Raw genomic sequence first — 24,721 nt, forward strand, 5'->3', positions numbered from 1 at the left:
GTCTAGCCAGTTGAGCAGAGACAATTACATAGGAATAGCAAAAGAGTCATAAAAAAGGTTCAAGTTTCACCAATGCTTAGTTATATTATTGTCATGGTGAATTATTATGTGTTCTTAGTAACGTATAAAGCACAAATGATAATTTTACCAGATTATTGGACTGTGTATCCCTGGTTCAGTTATTAACATACAATATAATACATTTGTGCACTTTTTTTGTGTAAAAAATACATTACGGCAAAATCCTCAATAGAGGATTTCAGTTTTTAATTGCATTTGCTAAAGAACACTAATTAGTTCTCCTGACATGTCTGTCTTAATAAAACCTGTATTCTCAATGTAATTTATGAATACACTGACAACTGGGTGTTATAATTCCAAATCTCTAAGGGCTGTGCCCCAACACAGCATGGAAAGTTTTGTGCTGACCTAGCTTGAAGTTCAGTTAATCTACCACACAGTCAGAGATAAAAGAAAAAATTGAATCTGCTTGTAGCTACTAGGAGGAGTTAAATGAATACTGTTCATACAGTAATTGTACATTTGGGATCAGTGGCATACATAGAGAAGCAAGAGCCCCATAGCAAATATCAAACCAGTCCCCCCAAAACAGGACAGAAGGGTTTCGGCCTAAACCCTTTTCAATGACCCTTCGGCCATTTTTCCACTGCCTCATTTGCAAAAAGTTGTTTCTTTAGAGTGTAGAGTCCTGACCAAGTTTTCACCTCCAGTAGAAGAGGAAATAATCCCAACTAAGACTGGGCCCCCTCTTGCCCTTGACCAAATAGCAGTTGCATGGTCTACCAGTATGGTAAAAGAAAGGAGAGAAAAGAGACAGGAGGCCGCGCCTCGTGTGTATGGCTGTATTTACGGTCTTAGTGCACTGTATATAAGAAGCGCTAACCATATGTTATTGTGTGGAGCCACAACAACCGTAAAAAGCTTGTGCTGGTATTCTCCCGTCCAGCATGCGGGGTCCTGTACTGCTGCCAAAGGTTCCTTTTTCTCTGCCCCAGATGTGGCAAGAGAAATAAGTATGAAGATAAAAAGTAGTGTTTTTTTTAACCCTTTTTACGGTGCTGAAAACAGGAGGCAAATTCTCATAAAATATTTTTGAAAAGATGCTTTTATTGTCCTGATGAAGAGGGCTGTGCGCCCTTGAAACGCGTTGACAAAAGAATAAATAGCTACCAGTATGGTAGTTACGCCCCTGTTTAGCATACAACAAACATAGGAGTACATCAGGCATACAACAATCACACATTTCTGTGCAAATTGCATTTTAAGCAACATTTGCAAAGTTTTACAATTCTCCACGACTCTTGTCACTTTAAAAAAAGTTGATGGTGCTTAGTGGAAGGGGGCAAGGAGACCTCAGCCTGACACATTTACAACAATTTATGAGCAGTAAAATGGTCATAGCTTACAGATGGCCTATATTTTAATTTATGGTGCATGGACAACAAAAGACTTGACAAATTTAATTGATATGGCTCATATTACCCCTTTTTACTAAGACTGGCATATGCATTTCAAGTCTTTAGTAAATGTGTCCCACAGTATTCAGTAAGCTCAAAAGCTCTCCCTAGTGACAACTGCAGTCAGCTAGAAATATATTATTATTCAGCTATATATCTATACAGTGAATTTGCCACTCTATATCAGAAAAATGGAACTCTGACTGTATAAAGGTATAAAAATCTATACAGAAACAAATTGGTACTGTATTTTTAACCTACTGTACTTAGATAAAAAATGAAATTGTGTCCAAAGAAGACTTCAAGTATATGAATATAATCATAGATAGCAGAATTACAAAGAATTACAAACCAAAAACGAAAAAAAAAAAGCAAACAATTCCTTTAGAATTGTCGTGGTAATTTTAACTTACCTTGTGCTTCCTTCTTGATTTTGTGGAGTTTTTCTCAGTGGCTGTGGCTGGTGTTTGAGGCTTATGTTTAAAACCTTGGTCTCTAGTTTCATTTTTTAAGACTTCATTCTCAAAAGTCTCTTGACCTGGTATTCTGGATAACAGAGTAAGGTCTATTTTTACCCATAAAGACTTAATCTCTTCAAATTCCCTCAGTGGTGATAGAAGTTCATTTTGAACCACAGGAAGAGGAGAAAATGGTTCTTCCAGATCATTATGAGTTTGATCAAGTGATATACTGCTGCTATTGCTGGTTAAACTGCTGACACTTAAGATGTTGCTGCTACAGTCTTTCGACTTTACCGGATTTGTAGGACCAGTGCATGTCTTTGATTGCTTGACCTGAAGGACTTCCTCTTGGTCAGTGTTTGAATCTGATGCTGAATCAGTTTCAATAAATTCCCTAGATTTAGGGACAATTTTACTTGCCCCTCTTGCCTTCTTTTTCTCTGATGCACTACCTGTGCAAGTCCTTTGCTCCTTTCTTGGAGCAGTTTTAGCAACAGTGGCTTTTGTCCTTGCTTTTGGTGGCTCTTGGTTTTCTCGTACATCTTTTTCTTTGGGAGTGCTGCTGATGGGGTTTGGTTTATTCCAAGAGAAGTCCTCGACACTTGATGTTCTTTCAACCTTTTTTGGTTGTTTCTTAGCAACAGCTCTTTGTGGAGTGGTTTCATTGTGAGCTGGTGACTTCTGTTTTGAGGTTTTTGACTCTGGAGGTTTTTGGGGTACCCTAGGTTTATTTTTTTCTCTAACTGGACTCAAGAGCTCTTTATCTTTGGGAAGGGAGTCTGACTGAGAACTGACACTATTAAGTTCCCTTTTACTTTCTTCTTCAATCTGTTGGTTATTCTGAGGCTCAGAATTAATTTCTGAATGTCCATCATTTTGGTTGTTAATTAATGCTTTATTATGTGGGTTGACTTTATTTAACCACTTATCCAGCTGCCATTTGTTTGTAGATGGTGGTTCTGGCTGTAAAGAAAAAAAAAAAAAGTTTAATATTTTGGTTTTACAAGAAGATCACATGCAGAAATATTTTCCTTTAAAATAAAATAGCTCTTTTTTTTTTTTTACAAAACATGCTAGTTTATAGAAATGGCTAATTAGCAAATGCATTGGATGCTTCCATTCATTTAAGCCCAAGAGAGATCTAACTAAACAAAAAATGCTAAATAATCTCATCAAATGATGCATATTTCATGATGCTAGTTTAATGTACTCTCTATTGAATACTAGGCAAACAGAATGCATATTGTTTGTATACCATATACAGAGAACTACATTTTATCCAATTGCAGCAGTAAGATAAGCTCAATATACTGTACAATGCTAAAGGGGTTATGCTTTTTAGCAAGAAACAAAAAAAATGGATCACTAGTCATCTAGTAGATCCAGCCCCCTGTATGGTTCCTCTGGAAGATGTGGTCTTCTTAGCTGCAGTCCTGGCATCATACTGACAAAAAATGACTACTGCAGCCAATCAATGACCTCAATGGTGCACTATTGAGGTCAATGATTGGCTGTAGCAGTAACATGTTTTTGAAGTTATGTCAGCACTACAGCTAGGTAAGCAGTCTGGTGGGGAGAACTGGAGAGGCAGTTTGGATGTACTAATTGAGTAGTGATTCATTTTTCTTATTTTAGCCCAATTTCCAGCATTGCTTGGTTTGTTGCTGAAACTTACAAAGTGGAGAAGAAGCAATGAGATATTTATGACATTTTCTAGTTGGGTATTTTCTAAGCACTACAAATAACCGTGTACACAATCAATAATGATAGCCACATACACAATTTCAGAAAAACAAGCATTACAGTACACAATGTTACCTCTGGGGTTACATTACGGTTTTCTTCATTACATTCACTGTCACTGGAGCTGCTCTCACTATCCGAATCTGATTCTGAACTGGTTTCAGATTCACTGGAACTTCCAGAACCTCCACTTGAATTTACTAGGTTGGCACCATGAACGGTTGGCAAAGGAAGGCCACTGGAAGACACAAAATGGCAAGTGCCCATTTAAAAACCTAACCAAAATATGTAATTAAAATGTGACAGTAACAATTACTGGATAAGATGAGGAAATTCACCAAGTTAATGAAGATTTTGATTATAAATGGTCGATACTTTAAAGCATTTTCCTGCACATGCAGTGAGTGTGAAGCTTCCATCAGCCCCTATAATGTACAAAGTTTTGTGTGCATTCAATGTGAGGACTATTTGGCAACAATATTGATGATTACCTGTTCAAATAAGAGACATATGTGAGAAACCCTTTGATACACACCAGTTTTTAGCAGATTTTCATACAATCATTCCAGAATTGGCAACAAAGCCAAAAACTAGAACCAACATTGATGGTGAGCTCACCCAGTGGGTTGTAAGTGTGTATACAAAATCTCCCAACAAGTACTTGGTAATGAGCTGATTTTTCACATCCAAGAATGCCTCAATGAAAGAAAGCAGCCATGTCATAAAATATTAAAAGACAACCAACACTAACATTTCAAGCATAGAATTATAGCAGAGCTGAGTAAGACAAGCCACACAGAGAAGACATAGCTCACTGAAATCTTCATGCTTTCATGACACATTAATGTTCTTGAAAAATGTAAGCATTATTGTCTTGTGATATTTTATAAAATGATAGATTTCTTTAAATAAATGATTCATGGTTGTATAGCAGAAAGAGTGTTGGGTACAAATGTTGGGTAAAAACTATGTTCTGATTGGCTGAATATACACTTTAAAGTGGAACCCTGGGCAAATTTCCATAGTTAGTAAAATAAAACCTAAAATAGAACTCATTTTCAAGCTTAGACTGCTGTCCCTGTTGAAAAAAAAACTCGTCTGCTTCATGCCAGCTTCCTGGGGCCCTAGCTCCCTTCTGCAGTCTTCTGAACCCTGTCCTGCAAACTTCCAACTGGACTGGGGAGGGGGGTTACATGTGCCACTGACTGGCCTTATGTAAGTCACTGGTTGTTTGGAGCCATATCACCACTGAGGCCAGTTATTGGCAATGGCAGCACACGTGACCCCATTCATCCACAGGACGGATACTGGAAAACCACAGCAGGGAGCCAGAGACCTAGGAAGCTGGAACGGAGCAGCAGGGAACAGCTGAGTATATTTTTTTCTACAAGTACAGCAGGTTAGGTTTAACATTTTTTTTTTAAATGCACAAAGCTGTAAAATCTTTTTAAAATACTAGGGCCATTCAGGGTTCACTGTAGTCCTCAAAATGTAGTTTTCAAGAAGTTCTGTACATTATAGCTTCTTAAAGAGGACCTGTCACCACAAAAGGCAATGCAATCTGCAGGCAGCATGTTACAGAGCCGGAGGAGCTGATCAGATTGATATATATTTTTGTGGGAAAAGAATCAGTAAAACTTGTAATTTATACAGTTCATCTGTACACAGGGGCGGTGTTATCAGTGACTGATAGCATTCTCTGTATAAGTTTGTATATAGATATAGCTGTCAGTCACAGATTGCTGTATACAGGTGAGGTGTTATCAGTGATTGATAGCATTTTCTGTGTAACTGTGTATACAGGCATACCTGTCAGTCACTGATAGCTGTACACGGGTGAGGTGTTATAAGTGATTGATAGCATTCCCGATGTAAGTGTGTACACAAAGATAGCTGTCAGTCAATAATTGCTGTAGGAGTCATTAGTGATTGATAGCATTCTCTGTGTAAGCTTGTATACAGAGATAGTTGTCAGTCATTGATAGCTGCACATGGGAGCAGTCTGAAGTTCGGAAAAAGCAGAGCTATAAATGTATAAATTACAAGTTTTACTAAATCTACAAAACTATATCTGCTGAGCTTCTTCTGCTCTATAACATGATGCCTGTAGTTTGCATTACATTTTGTGGTGACAGGCCATCTTTAACTACACAGGAAATAATACAACTGGATCTTACTTTAATTGGACAGAGCATTATAATTACACTGCAATGTCAATGGAGTGCAGGTAAACTGTGAAGAGAACGTAGCGCTCATATAAGCACTGATAGGTGGAGTGAACACCCCTCCCCCCACAGAGACTAATATTGATGATATTTATTCCTGAGGATAGGTCATAAATATGGCAATCCAGAAGACCCATTTAAAAAAGTAGCAACCTGGTGGCTCCCCTGCAGCAGAGTACAGATACCTGTACAGAGGTTAAATGGTGTAGACTAAAGGTGCCACTTAGATAACACCCTTCACCCCTGAAGTGGGCCCAGTGTTCAGTGGCACAGTGGGTCCACACCCCACATGACAATAGAATAGCATATCCAACAATTTAATCACATATATTTAAATTATTCTCTTGATGTTACAAGAAATGTGTGACATCACTGAGACAGAAAACCATTATTGAGATATTTTTACATTCCATACAGATACACTACAATCTAATGAGTGATATACAGGAATCAATCAAGTGTCATAGTCAGGGCCGCTGATAGGCCAGTACAGCTGGCCCAGTTGTACCGGGCCCGGCTGGCAGGGGGGCCCGGGCTGCCGACTCCCGACTCGTAGGGTTGCCACCCGTCCGGGATTCACCCGGACAGTCCGGGTTTGTAATCCTGTGCCCGGGTACAAGCCTTTCTTAGACCCGGGCACAGGATTATTCATTCAAACTGCAGTGTGGTCCGACCGAGACTCCGATCGCATATTTAAGCTGTCACTCCGGGTGATCAGCTGAGCGCAGCGCTCCCGAGCCTCCCCTCCTCCCTCCTCCCTCCTCCAGTCTACACACTACAGTACAGTGATGCCAGGCAGCGCTGTGTTCACTCACTGTTCAGGCTCCTCCCCTCGCTCCTCCCCTGCCTCCTAGTCCCTCCCTCCCTCTCTCTGATAAGGAAGTGATGACATCAGAGAGAGAGGCAGAGGGAGCTCCGTGGGAGAAATCATTCTTCTTCTCCTCTCCAGTCCAGCTCCAGCAGCCTGCCCATGTAGTGCCCACTGTGCCCTGCCTGCAGACAACCTGACCAAGACAGTCCTGAGTCCTGACTCCTGAGTCCTGACACCTGTCCTAGTCTGTCACTCACTTCTAAAAAGGTAGAAATATAAAACATTTGAATTGTGTAATTGTATGTAACAGTGTGGGCTTCTGTCACCCCACTAAACTCTTTTTTTTTGCCTTCTTATAATCCCTATACTGCGATATATGAATACATAATGTTATTAGTCATTTTGGTTCAGTAGATAATGAATAAAACAGATTTTTATAATATGTAAATTACCTGTCTACCAGCAGGCAGGGCGGTTACTTGCTGGTAGCATCCGCATCCTCCTATCATAATGACGCCCCCTCCTCATGTTGATTGACAGGGCCAGCGAACGCGATCGTCCTCTGGCTGGCCCTGTCTGCTATCAAGTTATTGCGCCTGCGCCGTAGCGGTCTTCAGTCGGCACAGGCGCACTGAGAGGAGGACGCTCGCTCGGCCGCTCCTTCCTCAGTGCGCCTACACCAATGACGTCACATCTACACCCGGCGCAGGCGCACTGAGGAAGGAGCGGCCGAGCGAGCGTCCTCCTCTCAGTGCGCCTGTGCCGACTGAAGACCGCTACGGCGCAGGCGCAATAACTTGATAGCAGACAGGGCCAGCCAGAGGACGATCGCGTTCGCTGGCCCTGTCAATCAACATGAGGAGGGGGCGTCATTATGATAGGAGGATGCGGATGCTACCAGCAAGTAACCGCCCTGCCTGCTGGTAGACAGGTAATTTACATATTATAAAAATCTGTTTTATTCATTATCTACTGAACCAAAATGACTAATAACATTATGTATTCATATATCGCAGTATAGGGATTATAAGAAGCCGAAAAAAAAAAAAAAAAAGAGTTTAGTGGGGTGACAGAAGCCCTTTAAACAGGTTTCTGAATCTGTCAATCATCAGAAAAACCGTCATGTTCTGTAGCTGACTGACATTAGTGATGTGCTGATGTCAGCAGTACATAACTCCCTGCCGCTGCCGCCGTTCTCTTAAAATAAAGACTTATCATATGCTAATGAGCCTCTAGGTGCTATGAGGGCGTTCCTGCAGCACCTAGAGGCTCCGTCTATTCACCCTTTGGCAGTGGCACGCCCATGTCCAGTTGATTGACGTCCGAGTTCTCCTCTTCGTCCCGTAAATCCCGCGCCTGCGCCGAATACTAAACGGGACGGCGCAGGCGTGGGATCAGGGGCGTAACGATCGCGGTGCGACAGCGACCAAGGGTGGAGACGGGACATGGTTGGAGGCGGGACATGGGCGTGGCTGGAGGCGGGGCCTGGAAGGGGGCCCTCCCTCCCTTCTGTTCGGGTTTGGCTTGAAGAAAAGGTGGCAACCCTACTCCCGAGCCATTTTAATTTTTTTGCTGTCAGTGGGCTGGCTCCAGTAACAGCAGGCAGTGTGGGGGCGGCGCTCACTCACTGACGTCACACGCCTGCTCCTCCCACTAGGCGGCGCAGGCGCGTGACGTCAGTGAGTGAGCGCTGCCGCCCGCACTTGTTACTGGAGGGTGGAGGGAGGAGGCAGGAGCTGAATGTAAGGTAGTATTTTAGTAAAGAGATGAGCGCTGTGCCTGTGCTAAAATTAAAGTTACTGTCTGCAGCCTGCACGGCTGCACCGATTTATTAATGTATACTACTGTGAGTGGCGGGGGGGGGATCTATATGGATGACGTCATGACGGCACTGTTATAGGGAGGGCGGGGGATCCGTGGATGGCACTGTTATGGGGGGGGGTCTGTCATGTGGATGACACTTATGGGGGGGGGCCGGGGGGTCTGTGGATGACACTTATGGGGGGGATCTGTGGATGGCACCATTATGGAGGGGGATCTGTGGATGACACTGTTATGGGGGGGATCTGTGGATGACACTGTTATGGGGGGGATCTGTGGATGACACTGTTATGGGGGGGATCTGTGGATGACTGTTATGGGGGGGATCTGTGGATGGCACTGTTATGGAGGGTATCTGTGAATGGCACTGTTATGGAGGGGTATCTGTGGATGACACATAGCATAAGATGCTATATACGGTATGTGTCATCCACAGATCCCCCTCTATAACAGTGCCATCCACAGATCCCCTCCATAACAGTGCCATCCACAGATCCCCCCATAACAGTGCCATCCACAGATCCCCTCCATAACAGTGCCATCCACAGATCCCCTCCATAACAGTGCCATCCACAGATCCCCTCCATAACAGTGCCATCCACAGATCCCCTCCATAACAGTGCCATCCACAGATCCCCTCCATAACAGTGCCATCCACAGATCCCCTCCATAACAGTCCCATCCACAGATCCCCTCCATAACAGTGCCATCCACAGATCCCCTCCATAACAGTGCCATCCACAGATCCCCTCCATAACAGTGCCATCCACAGATCCCCTCCATAACAGTGCCATCCACAGATCCCCTCCATAACAGTGCCATCCACAGATCCCCTCCATAAAAGTGCCATTCACAGATCCCCTCCATAACAGTGCCATTCACAGATCCCCTCCATAACAGTGCCATTCACAGATCCCCTCCATAACAGCGCCATTCACAGACGACCCCCCAGCGCCATAAATATCACTTGTAGACAAATCTGCATGTTGTTTCAAGGCGGCGTCTGGGGAGGGGCCAAGGGCGGGGCCAGGGGTGTGGCTGAAGGAGGGATCAGGGGGTGGAGCTGAAGGGGGCCCCGTCATGTATGCTGTACGGGGCCCCATGATTTCTATCAGCGGCCCTGGTCATAGTCATCACTATGAACTCCAAACAAACTAGCTAAGAATTTGTAAACCCTTCTTTGTCTCATACAGATAATGTAGAGCATGTGAATTATTTATGTTTTTATATATAGAACTGCATTTACAACACTATACAGTAATCTCATACTGAATTATTACATATGTCACTTCCCATACTTCATAATTGCTTTATAACAAACATCTTGACCTATAATATTAGGAAAATCTCAGGAATACCTTACATTGAATTATTAATGGTCACACTGGATTCATGTAAAGCTTTAGTGTTTCAGTATTTCAATGAATGGAACAGATGCTAACAGTGTCTTAAATTTTAATCACTACAACTCTCTATAAATTCTCTGGAAGACTGTCAAACATGTCAGTCTGGCAGCATGAAATACTTATTGGAAATGACAACCATTTCTGATAAATACAGTGGAACCAAGCCCATAAAATATTTATAAGATTATCTATTTTGAGAGAATTTGATTTGTTGAGATCAAGTCATATGGGGCACAATATATTGTAACTAGAACCATGGTAAATTGATTATAAAAGTTCACATATAATATGTCCCAAATTACGTTTTGGGTGGTAAAAACAATAAAAGTCATTATCCTAGCCTAGAATCATATTGACGAGGACATCAACATGTCTGCATACTTTCTGAGAAGGATCTCATAAATTTGGAATTGGACAGTAATTGTTGCTTTGTCAGGGGGTACATTGTCAAGCACCATTTATGTTCAAAACCTCCAAATTTACTCACTGGTTTGTATCTACTATGTTAAATATGTTCTCTGAAAGGGAACCTGTATGTCCACCTAGGCATAGCACTTAAGCAACAACACTGGGACCATAATTTCAGATCTTTGGGTGGTCCCATTTCAACAGGACAGGGAATAAGTGGGTCCTCCACTGATCAGCAGAATGGGGGGCTGTGTTCCTTTCGTTTCAATTGAGTAGTGGACACGCATGCACGCTGCTGCTCAATTCAACTCTATAGGACTTCTGGACACAGCAAAGTACAAGTGCTCTTCCATTTCCAGAAGCCCTATAGTGTTGCATGGATTGCCAGCGTGCATGCATGTATGCTACTCCATCTAAACTGGGAACACAGGCCCCGTTCTAGTGATCAGTGGGCGTCCCAGTGATCAGATACTTACTGTTTGTTGACAGATAAGTTATTGCAATGGGACAACCACTTTAAGTTCCCATATGAATTCATATTAGTGCTGTGACACTAGTATGTAAGGCTACTTTCACACTATTGTTTTAGTCTCCCGGTATTGAGATTCATCATAGGGGCTCAATACCGGAAAAAAAACACTTCAGTTTTGTCCCCATTCATTGCCAATGGGGACAAAACTGAACTGAACAGAATGGAATGCTCCAAAATGCATTCCGTTCCGTTTAGTTGCGTTCCCAGACTGGAGAGCAAACCACAACATATTGTAGTTTGCTTTCTGTCCTGGGATGCGGAGCAAGATGCATCTGGCATGACCCCCAATTCAAGTAAATGGGGACAGATCAGTTTTCTCTGCCACAATCTGCCACAATAGAAAACGGATCCATCCTCCATTGACTTTCAATGGAGTTCATGACGGATCTATCTTGGCAATGTTAAAGATAATACAACCGGATCCGTTCATAACAGATGCAGATCGTTGGCTTATCAGTAATGGAAGCGTTTTTGCTGAACCCTGCTGGATCCAGCAAATATTCTAGTGTGAAAGTAGCCTTACATGAACCAAAAGACATGAATAACCTGGTCACTAAAAGGATATTTATCTAACTGAAATTTGCACTTGTTAATACAAATAGTGTTGAGTGCGAATATTCGAATTACGAATATTTATCGCGAATATCGCAACTTTGATAATTCGCGAATATTTCGAATATAGTGCTATATATTTGTTTTTAGAATATTCGTCATTTTTTCCATCTGAACACATGATTCCTCCCTGCTTCTTGCTTGTGGGCCAATGAGTCATTGGCCCACAAGCAACTTAAGCAGGAAGGAATCATGACTTCAGATGGCAAAAAATTATGAATATTCTAAAAAACGAATATATTCAATTTAGGCTACTTTCACACTAGCGTTGTTTTAATCCGGCGTTCAATTCCGACACCTGAACTGCCCGCCGGATCTGGAAAAACATGTGAAAAACAGATTACATTTGAATCCTGATCAGGATTTTGATCACAATGAAAAAATGCATTTGAAAAAACGGATCCGCCATTTATGGACTTTAACTTTTTTTTCAAATTTTTCAGGTTTAACATGCAAAAGCCGGATCCGGTTTGACTGAACACACAATGCCGGATCCGGCGTTAATTCAAGTCAATGGGAAAAAGACCGGATCCGGCATTTAGTCAAAGTGTTCAGGATTTTTGGCTGGAGGTAAAAATACAACATGCTACGTTTTTCTGAAAAGCCTGATCAGTCAAAAAGACTGAACTGAAGACATCCTGATGCATCCTGAATGGATTACTCTCCATTTAGAATGCATTAGGATAAAACTGATCAGTTATTTTCCGGATTTGAGCCCCTAGGACGGAACTCAGCACCGCAAAAGAAAAACGCTAGTGTGAAAGTACCCTAGTGCTATATATTCGTTTTGTAGAATATTCGTCATTGAAATATTGCAAATTCAAATATGACCCCTGCCGCTCATCACTAAATACAAACTGACATCCAAAGTAATTGCTGCTAACTACTTATCAGAGCTACAGCAATCACATTGATTTTGGTACATTTAATTCTACCCTAAAGATGTTAGAGGATTAATGTATTGGCTTTTAATCCTTGTTGAACCAGTTACTTCTCCTTTCAACATCTACTGTTGTTTTATTCAGTGAGAGTCGCAACGAGGCAGAGACAATTAGGTTTTATAACTGCACATGTATTTCTAAGCAGCAGGTGTGACTGTTAGATGTCTTATTGTCGTCGCACCTGGAAGACTGAATATAATAAAATATGTACTGACTAAGATGATTAGATTTGCATAAAATATGCTTTATTGCACAATTAAATCAATACATGGTATATAAAAAAATGTATTTTACACGTTAGCGACATTAAAACCATTACAATCTGTGAGTTACTTTTTTTTAATTACTTTTGAATTATAATAACTTTAACCCCTTGGCAATGTAAACAAATTACACTTTTTCACTTTTGTTTTTATCTCTAGCATATAGTGAAAAACTGGAAGAAAAATTATTTGTGGGATAAAAGTAAAGAAAAAAAATGCATTGTTTTTTGGGTTTACTGCAAATTTACTGTGTGCTAAAATTTAACCTTTAATATTTGGGTCAGTATCAAAAATATAAAATTTGTATAGTTTTTGTTATGATTTACTACTTAAAAAAAAAAAAATGACTTTTTATGTTTATAATTTTCAGGAGCCAGATGACCATTACATGCCTGTTTGGGCATTTTGATTTGTTTCAATTCTTTTCCATAGGAATGTATTAGTGCCGGATCCGGCATTCAAAATACCGGAATGCCGGATCTGTCCTTCCGGTCTGCGCATGAGCAGACCTTTAAAAATGAGAAAAAAATAAATACTGGATCCGTTTTGCCTGATGACAACGGAAAAACTGATCCAGTATTGCAATGCATTTTTCTGACTGATCAGGCAATTTTTAGACTGATCAGGATCCTGATTAGTCTGAAAATGCCTGATCAGTCAGAAAAAATTACATGCGTTTGCATACAGTTTGCCTGATCAGGCAAACAGTTCAGGCAACAGAACTGCCTGCCAGAATCAAACAACGAAAGTGTGAAAGTACCCTAAGTCACAACAATAGACAATCACAGTCTGCTTAAACTAATAACACACAAATAATTAAATGTTACCATGTTTTTATTGAACACACCATGTAAACATTCACAGTGCAGGTGGAAAAAGTATGTGAACCCCTAGGCTAATGACATCTCCAAGAGCTAATTGGAGTGAGGTGTCAACCAACTGCAGTCCAATCAATGAGATGAGATTGGAGGTGTTGGTTACAGCTGCCCTATAAAAAACACACACCAGTTCTGGGTTTGCTTTTCACAAGAACCATTGCCTGATGTGAATGATGCCTCGCACAAAAGAGCTCTCAGAAGACCTACGATTAAGAACTGTTGACTTGCATAAAGCTGGAAAGGGTTGTAAAAGTATCTCCAAAAGCCTTGCTGTTCATCAGTCCATGGTAAGACAAATTGTCTATAAATGGAGAAAGTTAAGCACTGCTGCTACTCTCCCTAGGAGTGGTCGTCCTGTAAAGATGACTGCAAGAGCACAGCACAGCTCAATGAGGTGAAGAAGAATCCTAGAGTGTCAACTAAAGACTTATAAAAGTCTCTGGCATATGCTAACATCCCTGTTAGCGAATCTACGATACGTAAAACACTAAACAAAAATGGATTTCATGGGAGGCACCACAGAGGAAGCCACTGCTGTCCAAAAAAAACATTGCTGCACGTTTACAGTTTGCACAAGAGCACCTGGATGTTCCACAGCAGTACTGGCAAAATATTCTGTGGACAAAGTTGAGTTGTATGGAAGAAACACACAACACTGTGTGTGGAGAAAAAGAGGCACAGCACACCAACATCAAAACCTCATCCCAACTGTGAAGTATGGTGGTGGGGGCATCATGGTTTGGGGCTGCTTTGCTGAATTAGGGCCTGGACGGATTGCTATCATCGAAGGAAAAATGAATTCCCAAGTTTATCAAAACATTTTGCAGGAGAACTTAAGGCCATCTGTCCACCAGGGGAAACTCAACAGAAAATGGTTGTTGCAACAGGACAACGACCCAAAGCATAGAAGTAAATAAACAACAGAATGGCTTAAACAGAAGAAAAATACGCCTTCTAGAGTGGCCCAGATTGAGATGCTGTGGCATGACCTCAAGAAAGTGATTCACACCAGACATCCCAAGAATATTGCTGAACTGAAACAGTTCTGTAAAGAGGAATGGTCAAGAATCACTCCTGACCGTTGTGCACGTCTGATCTGCAACTACAGGAAACGTTTGGTTGAAGTTATTGCTGCCAAAGGAGGTTCAACCAGTTATTAAATCCAAAGGTTCACATACTTTTTCCACCTGCACTGTGAATGTTTACATGATGAGTTTAATAAAAACATGGTAACATTTAATTCTTTGTGTGTTATTAGTTTAAGCAGACTGTGATTGTCTATTGTTGCGACTTATATGAAGATCAGATCACATTTTATGACCAATTTGTGCAGAAATCCATATCATTCCAAAGGGTTCACATACTTTTTCTTGCAACTGTACATACTTTTATATTTTAATAGCCTGGACATTTTTTGACACAGCAATACCAATTATGGATTATCATTTTATTATTTATGTTATATGTAAAGTTGAAAAAAGGGATGATTTGAATATGTACTGCAGTGCTTTAAAAAACATTAAAACTATTTTTACTCCAAGAGGAATGAAACATTGATCAGTTATAAAAAAAAAAAGTTTTTCAGCTTGCCTTTTATTAAACCATATTAAAAATAGCAAAACATGTAGTCCATAAATACAGGACTAGTACAATCTTCTGATTTATTTCATAGATTAAAGGCCCATGTGGACCAGAAACACATCAAATGGTTGTACTACTACTGTATTTATGGATTACGCGTTTTGCTATTTTTAATATGATTTAATAATAGTCAAGTTTTACTGACCACAGTACTGGATCATCTGTCTACATACTTGATCAGTTATACCATAGACTGTAATATTAAAGTATTGCAGTGTATGGTGCTTGTGAAAACCTCCTATTAAGCTCTTCCACAGGCATGGCTTAATAGGAAGATTAGAATGGCTGATCCGTATGGAAACGGGCCAATCAGGGGTCAAAAGTTGCCCATCCGCCCTTAGTAACTACTCAGATGTCATAGTTGCTATTGATTGCAGTATCTGAGGGGTTAAGTATCCATGATCAGTGCTATCTCTGATTACAGACACTGCCGGGTGTATAACACATTTATCACTCGCCAGCTATGGTGCTTCACTCCACTTCCATACATGTATGGTGGATGTCATCAAGGGGTTAATATTAAGAGATTTATGTACAAATAACAAAATGCATCAATCTGTTTATGACAGAAAAAAGCTGCAAGTATATCAGAAAATGTGTGCCATGCTTATCACTACATTGCATCATTCTCCCACAATTACATACATGATGTAGCCTCCCGTTAGCAGACAGAATTCTGAATTAGTTATCATGGCACAAAAAATAAACTGTTCAATGAGAATATCAGCTCTGCTATAGAAGGACTCTTTAAGCCAAGGAACCTATAAATCCATAAAAGAGGGTTCTAGCTTCTCAACCAGCTTTGAGAGTCTTCTTGAGAAGGCTCCTGCTTCATTGAGTTTGGTGCAGGTTAAACACTGACCTACAAATCATTGTGCGCTGATGATTGTAAAAGAGGGCATTATTGCAGATGGCGGTGTTTATGATGCCCCTTCATTATCAATCAACCCTTAATGAAGCTGTCTCATCAAGACAACTCTAACCATATGCTAAAGAGCATCATACGATGTGTATCATACTTATTCCACATTATGTTAGAGCCTAAAACCGCTCATTAGGAAAGCCTCCTGCTCTACAGTCCGTCCATATACAGATGTATCCACCTTTACCTTTTCTCAAATTTCATTAATGACTTCAATTTATCACAATACAAATACAATGCATTATCCTGAAATGATAGGAAAAAAAAAAAAACAACAGGATGAAATTCACATTCGACAATTGAGAGACCCTATTTAGATTTATATAGCATACACATCTCCAGATAAAATATCACAAAATCATGTTATTTTTTTCAGATCTGGTCATTTGCTCCACTTCTATCCACGTATTACATGGTTACCCTTTTATTAGAATAAGTATCATGTAAGGCTAATTTTCAGCTGAAATGTGAAGCCAGATATAATTTTCTCCAAGAGTCTGACCTGCAGTGTACAGAGGATAGCTTTATTTTTTTTTAGAGGAAGATCTTATTATCTGTAACTGAGATAATAAAAAAGGCTTAATTAAAATATCTCTTAAAAAAATAGATTCAAAGGGATTGCCTATCTTTTGAAGAAATTTTGCCCCCCCCCCCACTGACCTGTGGGGGGAAACATACTTATCTGCTCCCTGCCACTTTTTCCTGGCTCCTTATGTTTTACAGAGTGAACACCCGTGTCAACTTCCAGCATGGACGGGAGTCACATGTGTCATTGCAGGCAATGACTGGCACATGGGTGACGTATTCCCCCAGAGTGACATGTCATTAGGTAATGTGCCTCTTGGGGGAAATATCATCGCTAAGGCCAGTCATTGGCTGTAACAGCACAAGTGACCATCATCCATGCCAGAGGTTGAAAAGTGGGACCAAAGCGCGGTGAACAGAAGGTGCTAGAATTGGGTGGCAAGAAGCAGGTAAGTATGTTTACCTCCACACGTCCAGTGGGCAGGGGACCAAAATCTGTTCAAAAGGTGGAAAACTCCAGTATTGGATTACTTCAGTCCAATACCAACCCCAGACAGTTGGATACAAAATCAATTGTACGTAAAAATGGGAAGTTTGCATGGTGTATATTAAGGATGGCCAACCTGCAGCTCTCCAGCTGTTGCAAAACTACAACTCCCAGCATGCTCAGACTGCCTAAAGCTATCAGACTACAGCAGGGCATGGTGGGAATTGTAGTTTTACAACACCTGGAGAGCTGTAGGTTGGCCACCCCTGGTCTATACACATTATTTTCACTATAACTCATGTTAACAGGAGGACATTAATATTGGAATACACATTTAATTTTTCTAGCGGGAGTGGGGACCAGAGTGGTGTAATAATGTGTCTTATACTGACAGCCTTATGTACAATAAATAAGCTCTGCGGGTAAAATTACACACAATACTTAACAGATACTCAATTACTAAATAAATGAAGAATATTCTGTTGCCAACGGTACTGACTGCAATTTGGCTCTCCGGCTGCAATTGGCTGCTGTTCTGTAATTTCTGATATGGCTGTTCCTTTTGAGAAAATTCCAGTCTCTCGTTTTTTTTGTTTGTTTCTGAATGTAGTCATGAAAGACACAGGAGGACATGTATTATGAACAATGTTTTACACATTGTTCTTAATCTATCCCCTACTGGGGTCGAATGAGCCACAATTATTAAGAGGCACACATTTTAGAAAGGGAGCAGGTGCAGATTTCGGGTACAATCTACACCAGTTTCCAGGCATCAATTATAATAAATGTGCTGCGCCGTTTATGCCCGGCTACCCATTGCTCACTCCCCGCACCACTTTTTTAAAAAGTGGTGAGCCGGGCCAAAACCCTAAAAAGTTGCATCGTTTTGTACACGCCAGGCATGTGCCAAACTTTTAATCTCTTTGACGCCAGCTTTCTGGACCACAGGGGATGATGAATATTCCCCCAATGTACTCTATTATTGGGGGAATATTGACTATCTGTTGTTCAGAGCGGCTCCATACTTGAGGTAAGCACAGGTGGTGCTTATTATGGGCCATTGTCTTTTATCTGAATTTGGCTGAATTGCATTAAAGGGGTTGTTTCACTTGAACAAATTGATTTGATCATGTAGAGAAAGTTAATACAAGGCACTTACTAATGCATTATTATGATTCATACTTCTTCCTTTGCTGGTTTGATCCATTTTTACATCATATGATATACTTCTTGTTTCCATGGTTATGACCACCCTGAAATCCAGCATCGGTGGCCGTGCTTGCACACCATCGGAAAAAGAGCTCCTATGTGCGCTCCTATGGTCACGGCCACCAGATAGGCCAGCGCTTTTTTCTATAGCGTGCAAGCCCGACCACCGCTGCTGGATTGCAGGGTGGTCGTAACCATGGAAACGAGCGGTATATAATATGATGGAAAAATGGATCAAGCCAGCAAAGGAAGCAATATGGATAATAATAATGCATTAGTAAGTGGCTTGTATTAACTTTCTCTACATGATAAATGCCATTTGCTGAAGTGAGACAACCCCATTAATCATAGGGTTTTTAATGCTTCTTTTGTGAATAATATATGGGCCCGATTTTAAAATTGCACGTTATCTTGTGACAAAAACCACAGAAAAATATTTGCAAGCTATTTTTAGGGTATTTTTAGAAAAATATTTTTATTATCGCAGTTACATTAGCTAAACTGTTCTGAAAGGCTTATCACAATAAGATACGTCCTCTAAAAAAAAAAAAAAGCTGTCCTCTGTAGGTCAGGCAGTGTTTCTTCACATTTCAGCAGATGTTGGAGCTAAAAACTAGCATTACATTGTACCTATTCTAATGAATGGGCAACCATATAATACTTGGCTCACCATATCTTGAGATATATAGGTGGTGCAAATAACCAGCTATGAAAAAAACATGATTTTGTGATATTTTATCGGGAGATGTGTATGCCATATTAATCTCTGTGTGGCCACTCAATTGTTGAGATGTCAATTGCATCCTGTTGAGGGTTTTGCTATCATGTCAGGGTAATATATTTGTATTGTCATTGCTAGAGATGAGCAAATCGAAGCTGACAATTTCCTCGCGCTTCGTGGTAACGAATCGCAATTTTCCTAAAATGGCGGCTACACGTGTGAGGACTGAGGACATGGGGCATGGAACTCTGGGACGGTGGGATCTCCCAGATTAACATGCCTGCAGGCAACCAATTAGCAGCCAGCCAGCCCTCTGATGTCACAGCCCTATAAATATGGCAGCCATTTTAGAATCTGCCATTTTACAGCGTTCAGAGTGCAGGGACAGATGTATGAAAGTGCTAGGGACAGCTATTGGAAAAACGATTGTGATACAAAATACAGAAAAAACAATTTATAAGTGCAGGGAAAGAATAGGGAGGAATCATTTAACAGCATCTTAGTGCAGGGAGAGACATCAGAAAGCGCTAGGGGCATTGATAGGAAAGTGATTTACAAGTGCAGGGAACGATTATTTGGGGATCCAAATAGTCATTAGCTCTGTCATTCCAGCTTTTTGTTATTGGGCTGCAAGTGTTATATTGGAAAGCCTTTAGTGGCTTATATCTTAGTATCTTATTCAGTACGACAAGAAAAATATATACACATTATAGGGGCGTATTTCAGTACAACAAGAAAAATATATACGCACTGCACTGTTGCAGTTATTTCTGGTCAAAGCATATAGGGGCGTATTACAGTAAAAAAAAGAAAAATATATACGCACTACACTGTTGCAGTTATTTCTGTTGAAAGCATATAGGGGCGTATTTCAGTAAAAAAAGACAAATATATACGCACTGCACTGTTGCAGTCGTACCTCAGCACCTATCAGACTGTGTTCACACACTGCGGGTAGGTTAGCGGTAGGACCCATGCCACACTGAGATACCGTGAAGGGGTGCCTTGGGCTACAATATGTTCCTGAGTCCTGACTAGAAAATATTGGCCAAAGTCTCCGTTTTTAATATCACCGAGAGGGTTTGGCCAGTATTGGTAGTAGCATATTATTGTGGTTCACCTTTTGCAGTGATTTATGGATTTTTATATTCTCATTCACACATTATTCCATCTTGTGTAGGATGTTTTTGTGGTGCATGTGGTCCGCTGCCGACATCCTCCATTGAATGCATTTTTGCTGGGGATTTCCGTTAACAGTGGATCACATGCGGAGGGATTGCTCCCCCAGGTATAAACACACTAAAGTGTTTGGGTCTTGAGGACTTCCTCCAATTTAGGCCACTTCATTCTGTGATTTTTTTTCAAAGCGTACAGTGGCCTAATTCAGTCTAACAAGAACTATATATTCTCAGTTCACTGCTGCAGTTATTTCTGGTGAAAGCATATAGGGGCGTATTTCAGTACTACAAGAAATATATATACGCACATCACTTTCATTTTTTTCTCGTCAAAGCATATAGGGTCGTATTTAAGTATAACAACAAAAATATATTCTCAGTGCATTTCAGCAGTTAATTGTAAAAGAGTTTAGTGACCTATTTCAGTACAAAAAATATATATATTCGTCGCTTTTAGGGGTGTTTAAATTTCCATTTAATTTGTTTAGTTCAGCTACAAGTATGCCAGGCAGAGAAGTGCCAGGCCATGCACAGAGGAGTGGCAGAGGCCTGAATGTTTGTGGCGCAAGCAGAGGTCGCAGAAGAGTAAGGGGTCATGGCAGCAGTAGTTGCAGCGAGAGGCCTGAGCTCCCGGTGTCATCTAGCGGTCGTGTCTTGACCAGCAACTCTGCGGTTCTTGATTGGTTAACTCGATCATCCACGTCATCCCAAGTGAGATCAGACACCCCCAGCCAACAGCCGGTGGGTTCTTCAGACACAACCCTTAGTTGCTATGGCCCGGGATCAGGCCCTGTGCCCTCACCTGACCTCAACCTGCCTCTCGCCTTTTCTGTTACATCAAAGCAAGAAGTACTACATGCAGTGGGCTCAGCTTCACTTTTCAGCGAGGATGAGCTACTAGAGGACAGTCAGCAGCTACTGTCCAGCCAAGATGTGGAGGAGACTTCCGCGTGGCCGTTGAGGAGGACATCAGTGATGTGCAGACATTACTCGATGATAAAGCCCATCACATTTGGGAGCCGGGTGAAGAACAGGCTTCGTCATCATCAGGAGAAGAGGATGGCAGCTTGCCCATCACGCAGCGGCTCAGCCAGCAAGTCGATAGCATGGCCGGGAGTCAGCAGGGTGGTAGCAGTGGGAGGTCGGGAGCCAAACGTGCCCGGGGTAGACCACCTGCTTCACAGAAGCCTACCTGTCTGGGATGTAGTGGTGCAGGGGTTCACAGAGGCAGCAGAGGTAGCAATCAGTCAGTGCGGACTGTTGGGGGGAAAATCACCTACTCGGCGGTGTGGCAATTTTTTTAAAAGCGCCAGAGGAGGTTAACGTGGCCATATGTCGCATCTGTGGGCAAAAGATGAAGCATGGCCAGGGTGCCAATATTGGCACTATGGCCCTACGTCAACATATGCAGCTTCGCCATACAGTGGCCTGGGAGAACCGTGGCAGATGTGGTGGTCCAGCCTGCCGCAGCAACCACTGCGTCAGCCAGTGGCATGCACCAGATTTCAGGCAGTCAAGGCTCCACCACCTCAGCCGAAGGGAGCTGTATGTCATTCCCATATTCTGCTTGTCCAGATTCTCCTACTCATCCTACACCTCGTCAGTAATTCCATCAGCAATCGATCACCGAAGCGATTGCCAAGAGACAGCAGTATGCGTGCACGCATCCAACGGCGCAGAAGCTGAACATGCTCCTGTCCAAGTTGCTAGTGCTGCAGTCCCTCCCTTTCCAAGTGGTGGACTCCACACCTTTCAGAGAACTGATGGCTTGTGCAGAGCCGAGGTGGAGAGTCCCAAGCAGTCATTTCTTTTTGAAAAAGGCAGTACCAGCCCTGCACAAATATGTAGAACAGAAGGTGGGCCAGTCCTTGAGCCTGTCAGTGTCTGCCAAAGGGCATGGCAGCGCCGACGTGTGGAGCTGTAACTACAGTCAGGGACAATATATTTCCTTTATGGCCCACTGGGCTAAAGTGGTTCCTGCACAGCCACACCAGCAACTTGGCCAGGTCACGCCTCTTCCGCCTTTACGTTGTCACGCTGTTGGTTCTGCGACAATGTCCTCCACCATATCCTCAGCCTCCACTGCAGGGACAAGTCACAGTGCCCCTCCAGCATACCACATGTGCAGGGCTCGGCGGTGTCATGCTGTTCTGCACCTGGTTTGCCTTGGTGAAAGGAGTCACACAGGGGAGGAACTGCTCCGTGTGATGCATCAAGAAATAGAATCCTGGCTTTCTCCACGACAACTGAAAATCGGAACCATGCTGACCGACAACGAGAAGAACATGGTGTTGGCACTGCGTCAAAGAAGGCTGAGCCATGTAGATGAAGAATATTCGGCGAATATTTGCGAATCCGAATATTCGTTATATTCTACATTTTTTTACTCGAAAAATCGGCAATGTAATGATCGTGTAATATGCGAATATTACATGATCAATACAGGCGTGGGTCAAAAAGGTATATATAGCACTATATTGAATATAGTGCTATATATTTGTTTTTTAGAATATTCTTAATTTTTTTCCATTTGAAGTTATGATTCCTCCCTGCTTAAGTTGCTTGTCAAGCAACAGGGAGGAATCATGACTTCAGATGGAAAAAAAAAAGTCACTTGTGATCTCCTGATGCAGCTGCCATCTCCAAACTATGTCACCTTAACACTCTGTGGCCTCCTCATGCTGCTGCCATATCCACACTATGTCACCTTGCCACTCTGTGGTCTCCTGATGCTGCTGCTGCTGCTATGTCCACATTATGTCACCTTGCCACTCTGTGGCCTCCTGATGCTGCTGCCATTTCCACACTATGTCACCTTGCCACTCTGTGGCCCCCTCATGCTGCTGACATATCCACACTATGTCACCTTGCCACTCTGTGGTCTCCTGATGCTGCTGCTGCTATGTCCACATTATGTCACCTTGCCACTCGGTGGCCTCCTGATGCTGCCGCCACCTCCAACATATGTCACCTTGCCACTCTGTGGCCTCCCCAATCTGCTACCATCTCCAGACTGTAACACCTTGCCACTCTGTGGCCTCCTCATGCTGCTGCCATCTCGACATTATGTCATCTTGTCACTCTGTGGTCTCCTCATGCTGCTGCCATCTCCAAACTATGTCACCTTGCCACTCTGTGGTATCCTGCTGCTGCCACATCCACACTATGTCACATTGCCTCATGATGCTGCCGCCACCTTCAAACTATGTCACTTTACCACTGTGTGGCCTCCTCATACTGCTGCCATCTCCACACTATGTCATCTTCCCACTCTGTTGTCTCCTCATGCTGCTGCTATCTCCACACTATGTCACCTTGCCACTCTGTGGTATCCTGCTGCTGCCATCTCCACATTATGTCACCTTGCCACTCTGTGGTCTTCTCATGCTGCTGCCATCTACAGACTCTTTCACTGTGCCACTCTTTCAAAGTGTTGTTTTTTTCGGTAAAAATGATGGTTGACTGAAAAACTCCTTTTGCTCTATGTAATGAATGATGTCGTGTAAGGTTGTGTGATGTCTGAAAGTGTGAGGAAAATATATATATTATGGAGCAACAAGTATACAAAAAGTACATGAAAACAACGACAACCTCCTGATACTGCAGAAACCTACAGACTCTGTTATTGCGCCACTCGGTGGACTCATCATACTGCTGCCATCTACAGACTCTGCCATTGTTCCAGTCAGTGGTCTTCTCATGATGCTGCTGCTGAATCCGCCACCTCCAGACACTGTAATTGTGCCAGTCTGTGGCCTCCTCATACTGCTGCCAAATCTAGACTCTGTCATTGGGCCACTCTGTGGTCTCCTCATGCTGCTTCCACCTCACCACTATGTCATAGGTCCACTCTGTGGACTTCTCATGCTGTTCCCACCCTCCCCACTTCATGAATGGTCCACTATTTTGTCTTTCGGCCTGGCTGACATCATTATTTTTTTGACCTTTCTTCTGATCTGTCAGAAGGAAGGAAAAATTTGACGCACAACGGATCTTGTCTGTGTAGAAGCTGTAAGGCCTGTATGGTCCCATCAGAATTGGCTTATTATTTGGTAGCTAAAAGCAGGAGTGGGTACAGGAGTGGGTACAAAACACAGAAGACAAATATTCCATAAACATGTCATCTCTATTTTACATCCACTCCGCATTAGCAATACTGATGGATTATTGAGCAAATGCTGACCGAGTGAAGGCGGATGCTCCACAGACAGGATCCTTTTTTTGAGGGTTATTTTTCTGACGAATCAGAGGAAGGGCAAAATAATTAGTGACGTCAACACAAATTTACTGCTGACACCCTCTCCACTCTGTCGGGGGGCTCTACTTGTATAAACGTTTAATAGAACAGGTTCTGTAGACATCTATGTGGAATCTGCTGACGACTGTGTAAAAGGAGAGCACTCTTTCACGCAACAGTATGATCTTGGGCCTCTGCACGGTTATTTATACCTGCCGCTAA

General features: G+C 42.1%; 1 protein-coding gene across 1 annotated transcript in view; it reads right to left on the minus strand.

Moving 5' to 3' along the window:
• The window catches only part of AFF2 (AF4/FMR2 family member 2), a 628,447-nt gene that overhangs the window by 45,197 nt on the left and 558,529 nt on the right, over nucleotides 1-24,721 (minus strand). Inside the window, 2 exon segments of the mRNA XM_040442199.1 lie at nucleotides 1,892-2,902; nucleotides 3,758-3,920. Of these exon segments, the coding sequence (XP_040298133.1) occupies nucleotides 1,892-2,902; nucleotides 3,758-3,920 (1,174 nt within the window).

Source organism: Bufo bufo, chromosome 8 (genome assembly GCF_905171765.1).
Source record: "Bufo bufo chromosome 8, aBufBuf1.1, whole genome shotgun sequence".
Taxonomy (NCBI): Eukaryota; Metazoa; Chordata; class Amphibia; order Anura; family Bufonidae; genus Bufo; species Bufo bufo.